We start from the raw sequence: 19,875 nt of genomic DNA on the forward strand, positions 1-19,875 counted from the left end.
CGTTTCCATCACGCATTAGACTTAGCTGAGAACTGCTCTCTCCTGGAGATGGCACAAAAAGCCCACGATAAATAACTCAAGCCCTGGGTTGTTACGTCTGACCCAGGATCTGGTAACACAAAAACTACCCAAACACTGGGTTGTTACGTCTGACCCAGGATCTGGGTAACACAAAAGCTACCCAAATAAATGACCCAAACAGCTCAACCAAGGATTTCGGTAGAAAAAAAATTACTTTTTTTAAGACTTTTTAGAGTGTAACATTTTATGAGTGTAATTTACCCCCATACTGTATGTCCCATCTGGATTGAATGTAACCACTAATGCCACTTGAAATAATGAAAAATTTAATCTAATCTAGGTGACATTTCTTTGTGAGATTCACCCATCCACTCTCTCTCCATGTCTTGCAACTGAACATCTATTCCAGGATTGTTATGCTGAAATCCTTCACTGCGATCAATGGAATCTCATTAGTGCTCATATATAATGCAGGCGAACTGTTTCTATTTCAAGAGAATGATCTTTCATTTTTGATATGTATGTGTGAACCATCTATTCATAACCACATTGATCATGCATGCCTTCTTATTCATGTAAATTGACCCTCTGGAACTTTTATTTAAGAAACTGATCAGTTATTACAGGATTACTAACGACATCAGTCTCTTAATCGTGATTGATTGGCACAAGCTTGACCCTGATCTATACACAACCTTTCATTTGAATATTACTAAAGCACTGATAATTGTACATGTAAAGCGATTTAAAGGGGTTTTTATTCTAACTTAAATGAGATTTGAGGTGTTGTGGAGGGGGGAAAAATTACTGACTTGTGTAAATCGTCAAAAAACATTGTAATACAACTGTAATATTTTTTTTAAAGGTCCCATGGCATGGCATTTTTCTATTATTTTATAGTGTTTCCTGAGGTGTACTTATATTGTTAGTATGATTTTTACATCATAAAATGTTATAATTTAGAAATAAAAGGCATTTTGTCTATACTGCTGTTTGCCCTGTGGCTGAATGCCCTGCTTCAAGAGGCGTGTCTGCTGTGAGACTTCAGTAAAAACGCCCACTGTTGTGATTGGCTGACATCTTTGCATTTGAAATGAGCGGAGGGGGCGTGGTTTAACGAGGTCTACGACGCACGAGCTGCTGCCAGAGAGACGGATGGACTTGAGTTCACTTCACATCAGTTCTCAGCTCGTCTCAGTTCAGTGTGAACTTTTGTAGTTACTAGAATATACTTCAGGTTATTAGTTTATTTCTAGTCGGAGGGGCTGTCACTCATGTCAGAAAGTTAGTAACTTTACTAAATTATGGATCAGCGCTGACTCGAGACGCGAACCGTTTAGAACGATTCAGTCCGATTTGGTGAACTGGTTCGGTTCACTAAAAAGAACCGATTCAAAAGAATGATTCGTTCGCGAACCGGACATCACTAATGTACCAGAGACGGAGCGATTGCTAACAAAGTTATTTATAGTAACTACTGAGTTGTGAGAGCGCTGTCTGTCAGCGCGAGTTTATTGTGTTTGTATCTGAGAGTTCTGAATAAACACGAGTCCCAGTCACGCCGAGTCCGTCTTCATCATTATTCTACCAACTTTGTAACACATGCAATGTACCATTACAGCGAGATGAACGAGTTAGTCAGTTTGATTAAAGCATTATTTCTAGATATGTTCCAATCATATGAAAAGCGTCAGTGACGCGCATTGAGTAACTTACACAGCGCAAACAAAGACACAACAGCAGTAATCGAATGTAATCCAGTTTATTGTGGGGAAAGCTGGCTAGTCTAGCCCAGATACCCTCACGCTTACCCCCCTTCTGCTTAATCTCCACCGCGTTAGGTGCCTCCACTGTGGGCCAGATGCAGTACTGGGGGTCGGGGATGTTGAAGGCCGAGCTTCGGCGTGCGTGAGGTTTATATCTAAAGATGTGGCTCTGCCGATGTTAAGCAGAAACTCCCGACTGTATGCACATTTAAGAACAGATAGACGTAGATATGCCAAGGACGTACAAAAACACTGACTCACAAGATATAAAACACGAAAACACCGCTCTGTCGGGAGAGAGAGAAGCCGCAGTGTGTGCACGAATAATAAATAATTAGCTACACGTAAGAAATCACTGATCACAGATCAGAAGGAACTGAAAAAAGACTTCTGTTTTCATTTGTACATCCAAACACTGAGAAACTGCCAGCGTTCACTCGTTCACAACCCATGATCTCTCGAGCGTTTGCATGGGCGTGCCAGATTCTCTGGGCGGAGGAAAGGGAGGTAACCGTTCCTGCTTGGACGTCAAACCAGGAGACTTCAGGATTGGCTCGTCTGGCCTGTCATTTTCTCAAAGGCAGAGAAAGACAGCCAGAACTCGGGTTTACACCGATCAACATTTCTATCCACTTGGGGACAATATTCAGGCTAGGGGAACTCATATTAATGTTGAAATACCTCATAAAATGAAAATTTCATGCCATGGGACCTTTAAAGAAAAGTTTGTTAAGAACCAGAATCTAAAATCTAAAATCATATTGAGATATCTTTAATACTTTTTAAGTTACAGGCATTCAAACTTTGGAAAAACAATACTTATGGCACTCAGACAGAGCCTGGTTTCTCCCAAGGTTTTTTTCTCCATTCTGTCACCTGATGGAGTTTTGGTTCTTTGTCACCGTCGCCTCTTTTCACTTTGGCTTTTGGCTTGCTTAGTCGGGGACACTAAATATTCAACTATATTATTGAACCGCCCGCATTGACACTATGTGATAATTGAATTGAGCTGGATGAAACTGAGCACAGTGTACAGTGTTTTTTTCAACCACTGAAATGGACCAGTTTACTCATAGAGTCGCATTAAGATCTCCATATCTCTGGGACTGAACCATCGAGGGCCTTTAAAATGGAGAAACCAAAAGAAAAGTTTGTTGTGAACCAGAATCTAAAAGGATATTAAGATATCTTTAATACTTCTTGAGTTACAGCCATGCAAACTCGAGACAAAAAAACACAAGAAGTGATTTTTGCCCATTTTTGAACGGTCACCGTTGGCATATAATGCAACAAAGATTGCTAAAGTCAACAGATTTTACTAATAGACCTACCAATCTCTCTGTAAAAATAAAATAATGATGCTGCCATCTTTCTAAAGTCATTTTTACCCCCCTGTAATTTGGCTCTAAATCTAAATCTGAAAATTGTCATTTTGACCCGACTCCACAAAACAGTGCATTACTCACATCCATGGCATCTAATATTTTGGCTTTCATCACTATTTATTTTTGTCTCTCTACAAATATTGTAAAAAATAATCCACAATTTTAGCTGGTTGATTTGACACGGCACGACCCTTCAAGGTCCCATGGCATGAAATGTTCATTTTATGAGGTATTTCAACAGTAATATGAGTTCCCCTAGCCTGAATATTGTCCCCAAGTGGATAGAAATGTTGATCGGTGTAAAACCGAGTTCTGGCTGTCTTTCTCTGCCTTTGAGAAAATGATAGGCCAGACGAGCCAATCCTGAAGTCTCCTGGTTTGACGTCCAAGCAGGAACGGTTTCCTCCCTTTCCTCCACCCAGAGAATCTGGCACGCCCATGCAAACGCTCGAGAGATCATGGGTTGTGAACGAGTGAACGCTGGCAGTTTCTCAGTGTTTGGATGTACAAATGAAAACAGAAGTCTTTTTTCAGTTCCTTCTGATCTGTGATCAGTGATTTCTTACGTGTAGCTAATTATTTATTATTCGTGCACACACTGCGGCTTCTCTCTCTCCCGACAGAACGGTGTTTTCGTGTTTTATATCTTGTGAGTCAGTGTTTTTGTACGTCCTCGTCGCGTCTATCTGTTCTTAAATGTGCATACAGTCGGGAGTTTCTGCTTAACATCGGCAGAGCCACATCTTTAGAGATAAACCTCACGCACGCCGAAGCCCGGCCTTCAACATCCCCGACCCCCAGTACTGCATCTGGCCCACAGCGGAGGCACCAAACACGGCATGAGATTAAGCAGAAGGGGGGTAAGCGTGAGGGTATCTGGGCTAGCCAGCTTTCCCCACAATAAACTGGATTACATTCGATTACTGCTGTTGTGTCTTTGTTTGCGCTGTGTAAGTTACTCAATGCGCGTCACTGACGCTTTTCATATGATTGGAACATATCTAGAAATAATGCTTTAATCAAACTGACTAACTCGTTCATCTCGCTGTAATGGTACATTGCATGTGTTACAAAGTTGGTAGAATAATGATGAAGACGGACTCGGCGTGACTGGGACTCGTGTTTATTCAGAACTCTCAGATACAAACACAATAAACTCGCGCTGACAGACAGCGCTCTCACAACTCAGTAGTTACTATAAATAACTTTGTTAGCAATCGCTCCGTCTCTGGTACATTAGTGATGTCCGGTTCGCGAACGAATCATTCTTTTGAATCGGTTCTTTTTAGTGAACCGAACCAGTTCACCAAATCGGACTGAATCGTTCTAAACGGTTCGCGTCTCGAGTCAGCGCTGATCCATAATTTACTAAAGTTACTAACTTTCTGACATGAGTGACAGCCCCTCCGACTAGAAATAGACTAATAACCTGAAGTATATTCTAGTAACTACAAAAGTTCACCCTGAACTGAGACATGCTGAGAGAACTGATGAGAAGTGAACTCGGGTCCATCCGTCTCTCTGGCAGCAGCTCGTGCGTCGTAGACCTCGTTAAACCACGCCCCCTCCGCTCATTTCAAATGCAAAGATGTCAGCCAATCACAACAGTGGGCGTTTTTACTGAAGTCTCACAGCAGACACGCCTCTTGAAGCAGGGCATTCAGCCACAGGGCAAACAGCAGTATAGACAAAATGCCTTTTATTTCTAAATTATGACATTTTATGATGAAAAAATCATACTAACAATATAAGTACACCTCAGGAAACACTATATAATAATAGAAAAATGCCATGCCATGGGACCTTTAAGTATTGCAAAATGAAGCGATGAGGCATTTTAATACAAAAGTACTGACACCGGGTTCATTACAGGGAGCTTTTCTGCATGGTTCATTTGACTGCCATCTGGTGTTCATGAGGATGACATGAGCGTCCTGTGTCCCTGTGTCCCCTGCAGTGCAGGACATTGAGTCGTCTCCCGTTACATGTCTGCAAGAGGAAGCTCAGGTTAACATCACAAACAAACTTCACACAAAATCAATGATCACTGAAAACGTTTCATGCATGCAGGCAGACTGAATGTGTTTCTCATGAACTTAAAAACCTTGAAATCTAAAGACTTACATTAGGTGTTAGGAATTCATTTTATGGACAAATATCAGTTGTGCCTACTGCATGTATGCATTTAAAAATAGTATTTATTTAATGATGAGCTGGAACAGCTAACAAGTGTCCAGCACACATGCAAACTCCTTCAATACTGTTTAAAAATCATCCAGGAATCGCTTTAGGAAGTTGAGTGAATGTCCAGATTGTGCAGAGCTGGAATCTTGTCCAACGCTTGTGGCTTTGAAGATTCTCAAATATGGAAGCTCATTTCCACCACATAAGAAAAAAGTAATGCTTTGGTAAATCTGGTAACACTTTATTTTGATGGTCCCTTTTAGACATTCTGCAACTGGGTCATTCCTGGTATTCTGTGCCTTTTGGCCATCATAAAATGTAGAAAATCAAACTCGGATTTAAAATACATTTTTGTGTAAAACATTTGAAAAAAATATTCAAGCTCAAATGTATTTACCATTAGACAAAATAAATGAAATGGAAGATCAAAAATATCCACCCTAATGCCCAACCCTAACAGTCTCTAATGAGAGTTAGCTGACATCTACAGCAGGTGCAACTTTTGGCTACTTGTAGTCAGCAGAATGTCTAAGGTCGACAATCGAAATAAAGTGTAACTGTAAATCTTAATTATGACGTACTATTTGTCCAAATTTCCATACTAAGTCATTAAGACATACACCGATCAGGCATAACATCATGACCACCTTCCTTATATTGTGTTGGTCCTCCTTTTGCTGCCAAAACAGTCCTGACCTGTCGAGGCATGGACTCCACTAGACCCCTGAAGGTGTGCTGTGGTATCTGGCACCAAGATTTTAGCCGCAGATCCTTGAAGTCCTGTAAGTTGCGAGATGGGGCTTACATGGATCGGACTTGTTTGTTCAGCACATCCCACAGATGCTCGATTGGATTGAAATCTGGGGAATTTGGAGGCCAAGTCAACACCTCAAACTCATGCTCCTCAAACCATTCCAGAACCATATTTGCTTTGTGGCAGGGGCGCATTATCCTGCTGAAAGAGGTCACAGCCACCAGGGAATACCGTTTCCATGAAAAGGTGTACATGGTCTGCAACAATGCTTAGGTAGGTGGTACGTGTCAAAGTAACATCCACATGGATGGCAAGATTCAAGGATTCCCAGCAGAACATTGCCCAAAGCATCACTGCCTCCACCGGCTTGCCTTCTTCCCATAGTGCATCCTGGTGCCATGTGTTCCTCAGGTAAGCAACGCACACGCACCCGGCCATCCACATGATGTAAAAGAAAATGTGATTTATCAGACCAGGCCAACTTCTTCCATTGCTCCGTGGTCCAGTTCTGATGCTCACGTGCCCACTGTTGGCGCTTTCGGCGCTGGACAGAGGTCAGCATGGGCACCCTGACTGGTCTCAATGAGCCTTGGCCGCTCATGAACCTGTCGCCGGTTCTCCACTGTTCCTTCCTTGGACCACTTTCGATGGATACTGACCACTGCAGACCGGGAACACCCCACAAGAGCTGCAGTTTTGGAGATGCTCTGAGCCAGTCGTCTGGCCATCACATTTTGGCCCTTGTCAAACTCGCTCAAATCCTTACGCTTGCCCATTTTTCCTGTTTCTAACACATCAACTTGAGGACAAAATGTTGACTTGCTGCCTAATATATCCCACCCAATAACAGGTGCCGTGATGAAGAGATAATCAGTGTTGTTCACTTCACCTGTCATAATGTTAGGAATAAAATGCATTTTATGTTTCACTTAAATAATTAACACTAACAAAACCAAGGAATAAAAAAAAGTGTAGGTTACGCATGAGTGCGTGCTCAAGTTAAAGGCACCCGAGACGGTTAACAGTCGTTACAGTTCATTTTTATTCGCTTTTGTACTATTTTCACAAGTAACGTGTACATTTTCAAAACTCTTGGTGCAAAAGTCCAAACTGATCACACTTGTAACACAGCTAGTCATTCTTTCAAAACCTGATGTAATACTTTCATTCAGTTGCACATATTTCAGTCCACATAATCATTGTTTCAAACACAAGATTATTATAATATGTAATGAGAACATTTGGTTTAATCACCGAAACAGAACAGTATGATCTTCTTTCAATTTAGTACTTTTAACAATGAGTTCATTCAACAGAAAACAATGCAAGATACATGTTTCAAATCTCCCTCGTTGCTGAGTTATCTACTGTATCTACAGTAACACAGGCTACAGATGCCACATAAGAACTTAATTGAATTTATAATGTTTGTAATAGTATTCAGTGTGTCAAAAGGTGTGATAAAGTTACGGCACAGCCATTAAGGTTCTGGGCTATAGAACACATTTTTCTGCCAATACAGTAAATGTTCTCACTGTACCATATGACTGAATCTGCTGTAGCTGAGCTTTATAAGGGCGAGTTACAGTAATGTGACCAGTCTCTCTGTTAATCTGTTTACAGTATCACATGGCATACATACTGTAATGTAAAATGCTGTATTTGATGCCATCTGTCTCTCTTCTTCTGATTTCTGATCAGTCTGATGTTACACCGTCATTGACTATTTCCTCTCCCTTACACTCTTATAATATTTCTGGGTATACATAGGCGTAATGGTTACAAACTATATAAACTGCATATTCTCTCCCCTTACACTAAACCAGCATTTTACATTTTCAAAAAAAAAAAAAAACACACATTCTGTATTTATAAGCTTGTTTCCTCATGGCCATAGGGACCAAAAAATGTCCCCGCAAGGACACGGATTTAAGATATTGCCATCTTTATGGGGACATTTTGTCCCCATAATGTAGAGTTTACCAGGCCACACACACGCACACACTTTGAACATAGTTATAATCTAAGATAAATCACTTGTAATGTAAAAATAATTAATTTCATATGGTTATCCATATCGGAAATTGCAAACAAAGTAGAAACTATGTCTATGTAATCAATATCTATAGAAATCTATAGGTGTACCGAATGATTCATTGATTAACCATTAAGATCAGTTGGATTAAATAATAGACAAATGTATTAAACTGAACGGGAAGAGATGCAAATCAAAAGTTTGATAGTAAGAGCTTTATGAAAGGCAGTCACTGTGAATGAAACATTTATAAAGATGAAACACTTATTTTGTGTGCTGAAAAGGATACTTTGTAGTTTTGTGTATTGTGCTAACACAATTGAAAATATGCTGAAATTAATGCAAAACCTTTCTTGTGAAAAAGTACCAAAGTGAATAAAAAAAACTGTTGTGAAGCTGAAAGTTGGTTAGAACTGTGTGGAGTTTTGAACAAAATGACCTAATATTACAAAAAAAGTGTCCTAGTAATTGTAAACAAAAATCGTTTTTATTGCGAGTATACATAAAGTGACCTCTTTACAGTTTCGTAAAAAAGAAAAAGAAAGAACAACTTTTAAAAATAGCTTTAAAAACAACTACATTTTTTTTTTAAACTTTTTTCAAAACCCTCACCATTATGGTGATCAGTGTTGGGCACTTGAAACATTCATATTACAACTCTCTTTCTATTGATGCAGCGATGCAACAAGCAATCAGTTATTTGGTTTCAAAGGAAGAGAAGTAATAAATAAGTTATTTTTAAAAGTTGACCTAGCTTTTTTGATTTAGTCTGAAATTAAGGTCACCATTTAGATTTAACCTATGTAATATTTCCCTATATATCGTATAATGATTGTTTACAATTTTATTGCTAACACTTACTTCATAATAAACACATGTGAAACTTTTAATTGGATTGATATAATCCCTCTATATTTGTAACAAAATCTTGCAGTTGATCATGTTTGAGTCACACACAGGCTTCAACATTCAGCATCAAAACACAACAACGGTAGCTATACCAAGTCACGAGTAAATGATCAAGTACTCTCTACAGTTCTTTTTTAGTTACTAGAACTCTAGTGTAAGTGAACTATACTAAGCATTTGTTAGCACAACATACTGTCCCTATTTCACTTTACTTGGTTTTTTAAGGTTTGCATGCTTTCTTTAAGTAAGTCTAACTTATTCGATTTTACATTGTACGCACATTTGAGAAATGATCTTAGATCAAGAAGACGTTTTTTACGCAACACTTTATAAATGAGGGCCCTTGACTAATTATTAAAAGGTGGAAAATCCTTAATTTAATTAGAGACTCTAGAGACTTAATACAAAACAAACCTTTTAATGATGACGGTTAAAAAGCTTCAGAGATACAGATTCTACACGTTTCCTTTCAGTAGTCAAACTAACATCAAGGCACCTTATTCACCACAACTGACAATCACTTTTAAGTAACGCTTCACAAGAGTGCTATAATATATGACAAGTAATGGACTGGCAACAGCATGAGTGGATTGACTTTGTTGAAGCGCAAATACTTGTTTGTTTATAAGGAGATGGCAAGACATCCATCAAAACAAAAGACAACAACTGAGAACCAAGGAACCACAGAAACACTTAAGTTAATAGGGACTGAATTCCACACAAAGAAAGCTACAGGTAACAGTGTCTGTGTTTTTAGATATGCAGGAAAGTTTCTAGTTTGCGTTATAAATCTCAAAAGATCCAAACTAATTTGTAGTGCTTCAAGAGCTTTTATTCGGCAGCAACTTGTCCAAGTTCAGAACTTCCAGCCATCTGTCTGTGCCGTGGCTCTAGGTTTACTCTGCTGCAGCTCCTTCCTCTTCCTCAATCTCGACCAAAGCTGCGTGACGGTTGGCCTGTGAGCCCTCCTTGAAGAACACCTTCTTGATGACGCCTGCTTTGGGTGCACGGATGGTATGCTGCCCAGAACGAGAGAGACCCAATCAGTTGTAATATGGACTATAAAGTGCACTGAATGAGAAACTGATGGAGCCTCACCTCCATTTTCATGGCAATCATCATCATTAAGGGATCTCCTTTCTGGACAGCGTCTCCCACCTTGACTAAAACCTACAAACAAAGCAAAGGCAAGTTCCACATGCAGTGACAAGAACACAAGCACTATATTCAGAAAATCAGACTGAAACCAGACAGATACAGTCAAATAGCCCAGTCTGTTGTTATTGGTCTACTCTGCTCTGATTGGTCAGATGGCCCAGACTCCAGTCTGTTCTGATTGGTCAGATGGCTCAGTCTATTGTGATTGGTCTACTCTGCTCTGATTGGTCAGATGGTCCAGTCTGTTGTGATTGGTCTACTCTGCTCTGATTGGTCAGATGATCCAGACTCCAGTCTGTTCTGATTGGTCAGATGGCTCAGTCTATTGTGATTGGTCTACTCTGCTCTGATTGGTCAGATGGTCCAGTCTGTTGTGATTGGTCTACTCTGCTCTGATTCGTCAGATGGTCCAGACTCCAGTCTGTTCTGATTGGTCAGATGGCTCAGTCTATTGTGATTGGTCTACTCTGCTCTGATTGGTCAGATGGTCCAGTCTGTTATGATTGGTCTACTCTGCTCTGATTGGTCAGATGGCCCAGTCTGTTGTGATTGGTCTACTCTGCTCTGATTCGTCAGATGGTCCAGACTCCAGTCTGTTCTGATTGGTCAGATGGCTCAGTCTATTGTGATTGGTCTACTCTGCTCTGATTGGTCAGATGGTCCAGTCTGTTATGATTGGTCTACTCTGCTCTGATTGGTCAGATGGCTCAGTCTATTGTGATTGGTCTCCTCTGCTCTGATTGGTCAGATGGCCCAGTCTGTTGTGATTGGTCTACTCTGCTCTGATTCGTCAGATGGTCCAGACTCCAGTCTGTTCTGATTGGTCAGATGGCTCAGTCTATTGTGATTGGTCTACTCTGCTCTGATTGGTCAGATGGTCCAGTCTGTTATGATTGGTCTACTCTGCTCTGATTGGTCAGATGGCTCAGTCTATTGTGATTGGTCTACTCTGCTCTGATTGGTCAGATGGCCCAGTCTGTTGTGATTGGTCTACTCTGCTCTGATTCGTCAGATGGTCCAGACTCCAGTCTGTTCTGATTGGTCAGATGGCTCAGTCTATTGTGATTGGTCTACTCTGCTCTGATTGGTCAGATGGCCCAGTCGGTTATCATTAGTCCACTCTGCTCTGATTGGGCAGATGGCCAAGTCTGTTGTGATTGGTCTACTCTGCTCTGATTCGTCAGATGGTCCAGACTCCAGTCTGTTCTGATTGGTCAGATGGCTCAGTCTATTGTGATTGGTCTACTCTGCTCTGATTGGTCAGATGGCCCAGTCGGTTATCATTAGTCCACTCTGCTCTGATTGGTCTCGATGGCCCAGTCTGTTATGATTAGTCCACTCTGCTCTGATTGGTCAGATGGCCCAGTCGGTTATCATTAGTCCACTCTGCTCTGATTGGTCAGATGGCCCAGTCTGTTGTGATTGGTCTACTCTGCTCTGCTCTGATTGGTCAGATGGTCCAGACTCCAGTCCGCTCTGATTGTTCTACTCTGCTCTGATTGGTCAGATGGCCCAGTCTGTTGTGATTGGCCTACTCTGCTCTGATTGGTCAGATGGCCCAGTCTGTTGTGATTGGTCTACTCTGCTCTGATTGGTCAGAAGACCCAATTTGTTCGGATTGTTACTCTGCTCTGATTGGTCAGATGTCCCTGTCTGTTCTGATTGGTCAGATGGCTCAGTCTAATGTGATTGGCCTTCTCTGCTCTGATTGGTCAGATGGTCCAGACTCCAGTCTGTTGTGATTGGTCTACTCTGCTCTGATTGGTCAGATGGTCCAGACTTCAGTCTGTTGTGATTGGTCTACTCTGCTCTGATTGGTCAGATGGTCCAGACTCCAGTCTGTTGTGATTGGTCTACTCTGCTCTGATTGGTCAGATGGTCCAGACTCCAGTCTGTTGTGATTGGTCTACTCTGCTCTGATTGGTCAAATGGCCCAATCTGTTGTGATTGGTCTACTGCTTACAACACGCATCAGAAATAAAACTTTGATTACCATATCTGATACATTTGTTTCACCGTATTAATTCCAGCCCGAGTCCTCATCCTTATGAAGTGCATTAAAGTGGATTCAAAAATGTATAACAGGGCACTTTAATGTTTTGGCTGTAAATGTGACCTTTTTAACAGATTATTTTCAGTATTCTATGATTCTTGACACACTAATCTAGTCTGGCATACTATAGAGCAGGGTTATTCAAATCTTGCCCTGGAGGGCCAATGCGCTGCAGAGTTTAGCTCTAACCCTAATCAAACACACCTGAACATGCTAATCAATGTCTTCAGGTTCATTAGAAAATCACAGGTAGGTGAGTTTGATCAGGGTTGGAACTAAACTCTGCAGCGCATTGGCCCTCCAGGGCAAGATTTGAATAACCCTGCTCTAGAGCAGGGGTTCTCAAACCTGGTCCTCGAGGCCCACTGTCCTACAGAGTTTAGCTCCAACCTTGATCAAACTCACCTGCCTGTAGCTTTCTAGTAATCTTGAAGAGCATAATTAGCTGTTTCAGGTGTGTTTGATTAGGGTTGGAGCTAAACTCTGCAGGACAGTGGGCCTCGAGGACCAGGGTTGAGAACCCCTGCTCTAGAGGATAGGGCTGAACGATATTCTGTTTTAACATCGACATCGCGATGTGCACGTGAGCGATAGTCACATCGCCGGAACATGCGATGTGAAGGGTAGTAGCCCATGGTGTATTAAGAGAACGGTAGCACCAGGGTAGCACACGTAAACACGAGTTTGTTGTATGGCTTGTTGCTGGGGTGACATGCACGTTCCGCGTGCCTGCACAGTGATTGGTTCGCTGTGCCGCTGCTCACCGCTCACAGCCAACATTCACTGCTAAAACTGCGCGACGAAGAGGATCCGCCGCAAAAAAAAGGATTTCGTACCAAAAAGAAAGTCGAAATCATCTATTTGGGACTATTTCGGCTACAAAAAGGAGGATGTTGACCAAAAAGAGGTACTTTGCATGAAGTGTCATAAAGTTGTGGCCACAAAACAAGGAAGCACCACCAATTTGTCTGATCACTTAAAACGCTACCACAAAGCTCTTTACGACGTCAAATCTGGATGTCAACCAAAACAAACAATTATTTGTGATGCCTTTGCCAGTGTGACACCTTACCAGAAAGGCTCTCAACGACAGAAAGAAATAACAGACGCAATAACGTTTCATATCGCTAAAGATACAGTATGTGCCATGATTATGATGATGACCAACATCGTTTTACTTTGGCACTTTTGCTAAGAAAAGTTGACTTAAAAACAAAAGATTGTGAACCAAAATGCTTATAAGTTGTTTTATAAAAGTTATATTGTTGTAAACCAATCAGGGGGGTTGGTGTAAAGCTGCTGTTTAAATGTGTTTTGCTTTTGTGTTTACAGAAATGTTCTAATTTTGGAATAAAATATTAAGGGACCTTTTTGTCACTTGTAATGAAGCTTGCTTATTAGTGAAATTATTAATATAATGGAATAGTAATTATTGACTTTAGCCTGGATTGATGGCTCTCAACATCGCAATATATATCGTTGGGGAAAAAAAATATCGCAATGTAATTTTTTTTCCAATATCGTGCAGCCCTACTAGAGGATGTACAGTACACAGACTGGAATTCAACCACAGCTGCCTTGAATACCTTTTCAATCGTGCCAGTCATGGGTGCAATAGCGCCACTCTGTGCACTGGAGCCACTAACACCAGCCAGGAACTTGGGCACAGGCACATCCACCTGAGCACTTCCCTCCTGAAAGAGAACAAAAACAAAACACAAAAGATCATAAATAGTCTTGACATGAAGTCTGAGGTGTAATTCAAAGGGTGAAAGAAACCCACCATAGAAAAGATGTGTACAGTGTTGTCCAGAATGACTAGTTTGGGCCGGGACAGAACTCCATTCACAGAGCACCACAGGTAGGCCACGTCACCCTCCAGCTGCAGCTCCCCTGATACATGGAACACCTGACCTCCAGTCTAACAACCAAAAAATGAACCAGAGACCTTTGTGAAAAGTTATATTTAGCACATTACAGTCATTGTTCTGACTGAGACTGAAATCTCTCAAACAACCCTGCTATACTTTTTGATGTGAATCCTAAAAACATAACTTACCTCCATACTATATGTCCCATCTGGATTGTATGTCACAGATAATGCCACTTCTGCAAAAACAATAACAAAAACAAAATGAGTTACCGGTAAATCTCATCTGGGTCAATCTGACAGAAATAAAGGAAATGTCCAGATCATATTTCACCCCAAAAATCTAAAGAAATTATATTTTTCCTATATAGGACAATTAGTATTTTTTTCATTGTGGCATTTTTAATGACAATTATGCATATTTTCTCCCCAGGTTTCAATTATTGTCATTCATAATACTGTAACACACACACAAAATGTTTTAAACTGTAAAGTATGTGTATGTTGCTATATTACAGTAATATTTATTGTAGTGCCTTTACACTGAATCTAATATTTTAAAAACATTAATCTCTTAAACTCAAATGACCCTGATAAGGGTGATCATCAAGTATATACTTTAAATTTTAAAATATCTGTGGAGGAGCTCTGGGGCCATATTCACAAAACATCTTAAGGCTAAAAGTAGCTCCTAACTTGCCGATTTAGGAGAAACTCTTACAAATAATGGGCGTGTCAGTCCTAATTTTAGGACTCCTACATTTTTGCTTTAAGAGTTTTTCACAAAGCATTTTAGCACTTAAACTAGCTCCTAAATCCACGAAACGATAGGAGTAGTATAATATAGCGTGCAAACTCTAAACACCCAAGTAACACACATCAGTTCAAATAGATGTGTGTGGTTTCGGTTCCGTTGATGTTTAGATAACTATAAAAGGAGTTCACATGTTCCCTTGAACATATTTAGCTATTTGATCTATTTAAATACTTTTTTTTAAAACAAATTGAAGCATGTAAACTGATATAATATAAAAACTAATGGAAGTATTTAAACTTATAGTATATTATAAGCTATTATAATTGTGTTATAGTGTAAGCCTAATAAAGAATTGATCTCACAAGGGGATTGTTTAGGGATCCTTGCCATTAAAACGTTTGAAAACCCGTGATATAGAAAATCTTGGAAATTCATAAGCAATAAACAAACATTTAATATAGATGGTTTAATGCTGCCTGTCGCCAATAAATGACTGTACAAAGACACATCTCATCTCAGTTTAACCGCTTTTCATATTATATATTTATTATTATATTATATTATATTAATTATATTATATTATATAAATTATATTATATAAATTATATTATATAAATTATATTATATAAATTATATTATATAAATATTATATAATATTATATAATATTATATTATATTATATTATATTATATTATATTATATTATATTATATTATATTATATTATATTATATTATATTATATTAATTATATTTATTTATTATATTATAAAGAATTGAACTGTCCTGGGGGAGATTTTAATATTTTTCTTGGTAAAAAGACTACAGTTAACAGCACTGTAAAATGTGCTTAATTTAGTGACTTCTGAATCAACTGTTTTTTGTTTTTGTTTTTTTTATTTAATATATCACCGTTACATCAATGGTTAAATAAAATAGAAATGGCATATTAAAGTTAAAAGTTATAACTGCATGATGAAACCACTTTTTTTGTGTGCGTTTACATGCGCTGTACAGGTAAAGAATATTTTTGCTCAGGTAACCAAAATGTCCGCCCAATAGAGAAAAGTTTTGCTCAGCGAGAAAAGAAATTAGAGGGGAACATTGGTCAAGAGGACTCCTAAGTCTCTAAGACCAAATCACTGAACAATCCAATGGCTGTTGCCGCAATCCGCCCAAAGACACTATACAACATTGTGTCAATAGTGATAAATGTATCTTTAATAAAAAATAATAATAATGTGGCAGTTGTTTTTACGAGTTCACACTTACAAATGATCGAATAGAGTAAAAATTATAAGCATATTAGGCACACTGTCTAAGGGGATGGAGGGCTCCGAACTTGGAATTTAGCCCAAACTGGCTGTGTATATACACCTCCTCTCACGCTGATTATATAGACCATTTGAATGTGCTCCTCACAAACTTTGTTTATAAAACATAATTTTTGGCTGACAACTGAACATATATTAGTTTAATTAGTGACACTTGACCTACTTTTTAAAATCTTTATTTGAATATAGCAACATTTTTATTTTAAAATATTTGAATATGGCAACATTCTTATTTTAAACTTTTTATTTGAATATAGCAACATGACCTTTATTATAGAAATATTTAGTTGAACGAGGTTGTTCAACTAAATATTTCTATAATTAAATCACTGACAAAGATCCTTACCCTATCAGCCAATCACTGTGGTCATAGTTAGTAAGCGTGTTGACATCATCCATAGCAACGAGGTCAACCCCGCCCTTACTCTTAGCTTAAGACTTCTATCTATTCCTTTGTAAAAGTTGCTCTCAACAGCTTTGTGAATAGGTTTTAAGAGAAAACTCGTAACACAAGACTTTTACTGCCATTTAGGAGAACTTTTAGTGGAAAGATAAAATGTTTTGTGTTAATACGGCCCCAGACCTCATATGTGGTACCATTTGAAAGCTTAGAATGTCTACTTTCTGGAGATATGCATCACTTTGGCATTTGTTTTACACAAAGTAACTTATTTACACTAAATTACTCTGGGACCATTTCCGCCTGGATTTGGCCTACCCAAATTTAAAAGCTTCCCCTACCCACATACAGTAGTCTAAATACACAATTTTGGTTTCATTTTACAGGAAACCCTTTCAAGTTATATAAAACACTGCTAAAAGTGATACACATGATATGCAAGTATATGTTGTTGGAGCTGTATAAAAAAAAAAGAGGCGCTTTTTGATTGTTTGGTTAATTCTTTTTTTCTTTTTTTTTGGTTAGAAATTCATTTTTGAAAGTGTTTATCTCAGGCCCTGTGTGCTCTAGCACCCTGCAGACAGTTTTGGCTGTGTCCGGCATATGTCAGCAAACACTGGAAAAAAATGTTTTGTGACACTGGGATTTATGCATGTATATGGGGAGACTTGTATATTGGAGAGATTTGGGTAGGCTGAAATGATACAGACACAATTCTTTTTTCCAGTATTTGCTGCCATCTAGTGGAAACAGCCAAAATTGTCTGCAGGGTGCTAGAGCACACAAGGCCTGAGTTATTACAGGGGGGGTATTACAGCTCAGACAACATATACTTAAATGTGTATCACTTTTAGCAGTGGTTTATGTAACTTCAAATGGTTTCCTCTAAAATGACACCAAAATTGTGTATTTAGACCACTGTATGTGGGTGTGGGAAGCTTTCAAATTTGGGGAGGCCAAATCCAGACGGAAATCCCAAAAATTTTTCCCAGAGCTAAGAAGGTTAACTGTATATCATATATCAGAATACAGTGCTTTATTACAATATTGAGAATCATCAGTAATGCATTACAGAAATTAAAATAGATTTTTTTTTTTGCATTACAATAAAGATATGTTTGGGGGAAATCTGAATAATTGTCACAAATATGAAAGTGCATAAAATATTTAGCAGGAAGAAATATTCTCAATGGTCACAATGTAAAAAAGGTCCGAAAATATGCTGTGTTTTCTTTCAAATTAAATATATTTCGCTGTTTTTGGGGAGAAACGCTATATATTTGTTGGTTACATTCCCTCATTCACTCTCCAGATCTTGCAGTGTAAAATCTATTCAAGGATTGTTATGCTGAAATCCTCCTTCACTGTGATCAATGTTCTGCTCATAAATAATGCAGACATTTCTATTTCAAGAGAATGATTTAGTCTTGACATGTAGAAGAATCTCTGGAACTTTTAGTCAAGCATCTGATAAAAGCAATCACTATTTTGTATTCAGATACTTAACTCTTTCACCACCAAAGTTGCCAGCCAATGACAGCATTTTTGATCACTTTCACAAAACTTTCATGGCCACAGGCCCGGTTCTACGGGGGTGCTAGACCTAAGCACCCTCAAACGCAAGCAAAAGCACCCTCAGTTGATACTGTAATAATATTGGTGAAACAGATTTGCAAATTTGTTTCCTATAGAAAGCGTCAACTGCATCTATTCACAGCGTGTTTTTGCAGCGGTGAGTAGCTAATGTAGCCAATCACAGATAGTTGTTGATCTCTCGAACGGCAGCGTTTTTAGGCTATTCAGTGCTGAGTTAATGCAGGCTCGCGTAACCTATTAACAAGACACGATGTAAGCAAGATATTTATTGTTGACAACTTAATTTTTATGACGGAGCTTTGTGAGATCGCGATGAACTGACAAAGCAACAGCATTTTAGTGATCGTAGTGATCTTGGCGAGGTAAGTCCGTAACATTCATTGAATAAAACTATTGCTGCTAAGAGGACCAACGGCCAATCGCATGCTGCAAAGTTTAGGAAGTGATATCTAAATATAAATGCCACTCTGCACGAGACAGAAATATCCTCCTGAGAGATTTTGCCTCTTTAGAGGACATTATTTTTTAGCGAATTTCTCTGACAACATGCACAAGTCTGGATATTCATATATGAAATATGAGACATTCTTATTAAAATATTATTTTACACGTCTTATATATATATATATATATATATATATATATATATATATATATATATATATATATATAATATATATATATATATATATATATAATATATATATATAATATATATATATATATAATATATAATATATAATATATATATATATATATATATATAATATACAGTGTATATATGCATGGCATAGAATAGGAATGGCATATGGCCATGTTTACACATATTGCATAGTAAAATGGTATATCAAATTATTCTGTTATATCTTTAATAACATTGAGAATCATCTTTATACAAAGTCTGGATAAAAAAAAGCTTGAAGCATAAAAAATTGACCAATTGTTCCCAAAAATCCCATTGTTTTTGTCTATTTATGTCTTTACATTTTCTCAATAAATAGTTCTGGTGTCCTCTACAGAGCAGAGGATATAGTATAACATAGGATTTTTATATCCATTTGTTTTTTTAATGCTCCAAACAATGTAATGGCCTAAAAAAAAAATCTAAATTCACAAAACCTTTTTTCTGGTACTCAGGAAGCTGATGTGTTAAAATACTAGTAACGCATTAAAGCAATGTAAAGGCAGACCAATAGATTAATAGACAATTTGTAGCAAACTATTTTTGAAATTCCAATTATTGGTAAAAGTGAATAGTAAATAAATAATCATACATTTCTCACTGTACACTGCTATGGTGGAGCACATTTACTGGAGCACCCTCAGTAATTTCAGAAGCACCCTCAGTGATTTGATTCTGGAACCGGGCCTGCATGGCCATTATTTTGTTGTATGAATTTCTGAACATGCAATATATCCAAAGACAGAATAAAGCCTCTTCTTTAAAAAAATTAAAACTAGCTTAATGGATTCTCTTTTAATCAACTCTTCAGGGTTTCTGCAGGTTTCATCAAATCTAATTTAATGCTTTTTAATGCCAATTATTTTTATTTTTAATGCCATATATATGTCGCTAAATGTCGATAGATGACGTCATACGGCAATTCGAATATTTGCATTCACATTCTGCCAAGTGTCAGCCAGTGATGAAGTACT

At 38.4% G+C, this 19,875-nt stretch overlaps 1 protein-coding gene across 3 annotated transcripts in view; it reads right to left on the reverse strand.

The window, feature by feature from the left end:
- Positions 1–9,456: 9,456 nt before the first annotated feature.
- mccc1 (methylcrotonyl-CoA carboxylase subunit) overlaps positions 9,457–19,875 on the reverse strand; it is a 43,934-nt gene continuing 33,515 nt past the window's right edge. For all 3 annotated transcript variants that reach the window (XM_079808343.1, XM_079808342.1, XM_079808341.1), the window contains exons 16-20: positions 14,325–14,374; positions 14,049–14,186; positions 13,852–13,959; positions 10,153–10,224; positions 9,457–10,073 (exon numbers count right to left, since the gene is read on the reverse strand). In XM_079808343.1, the coding sequence (XP_079664469.1) occupies positions 9,951–10,073; positions 10,153–10,224; positions 13,852–13,959; positions 14,049–14,186; positions 14,325–14,374 (491 nt within the window). In that variant the 3' untranslated portion in view covers positions 9,457–9,950. The remainder of the gene's footprint in view (positions 10,074–10,152; positions 10,225–13,851; positions 13,960–14,048; positions 14,187–14,324; positions 14,375–19,875) is intronic.

The sequence above is a fragment of the Gobio gobio genome (assembly GCF_949357685.1).
Source record: "Gobio gobio genome assembly, chromosome: 24".
NCBI lineage: Eukaryota > Metazoa > Chordata > Actinopteri > Cypriniformes > Gobionidae > Gobio > Gobio gobio.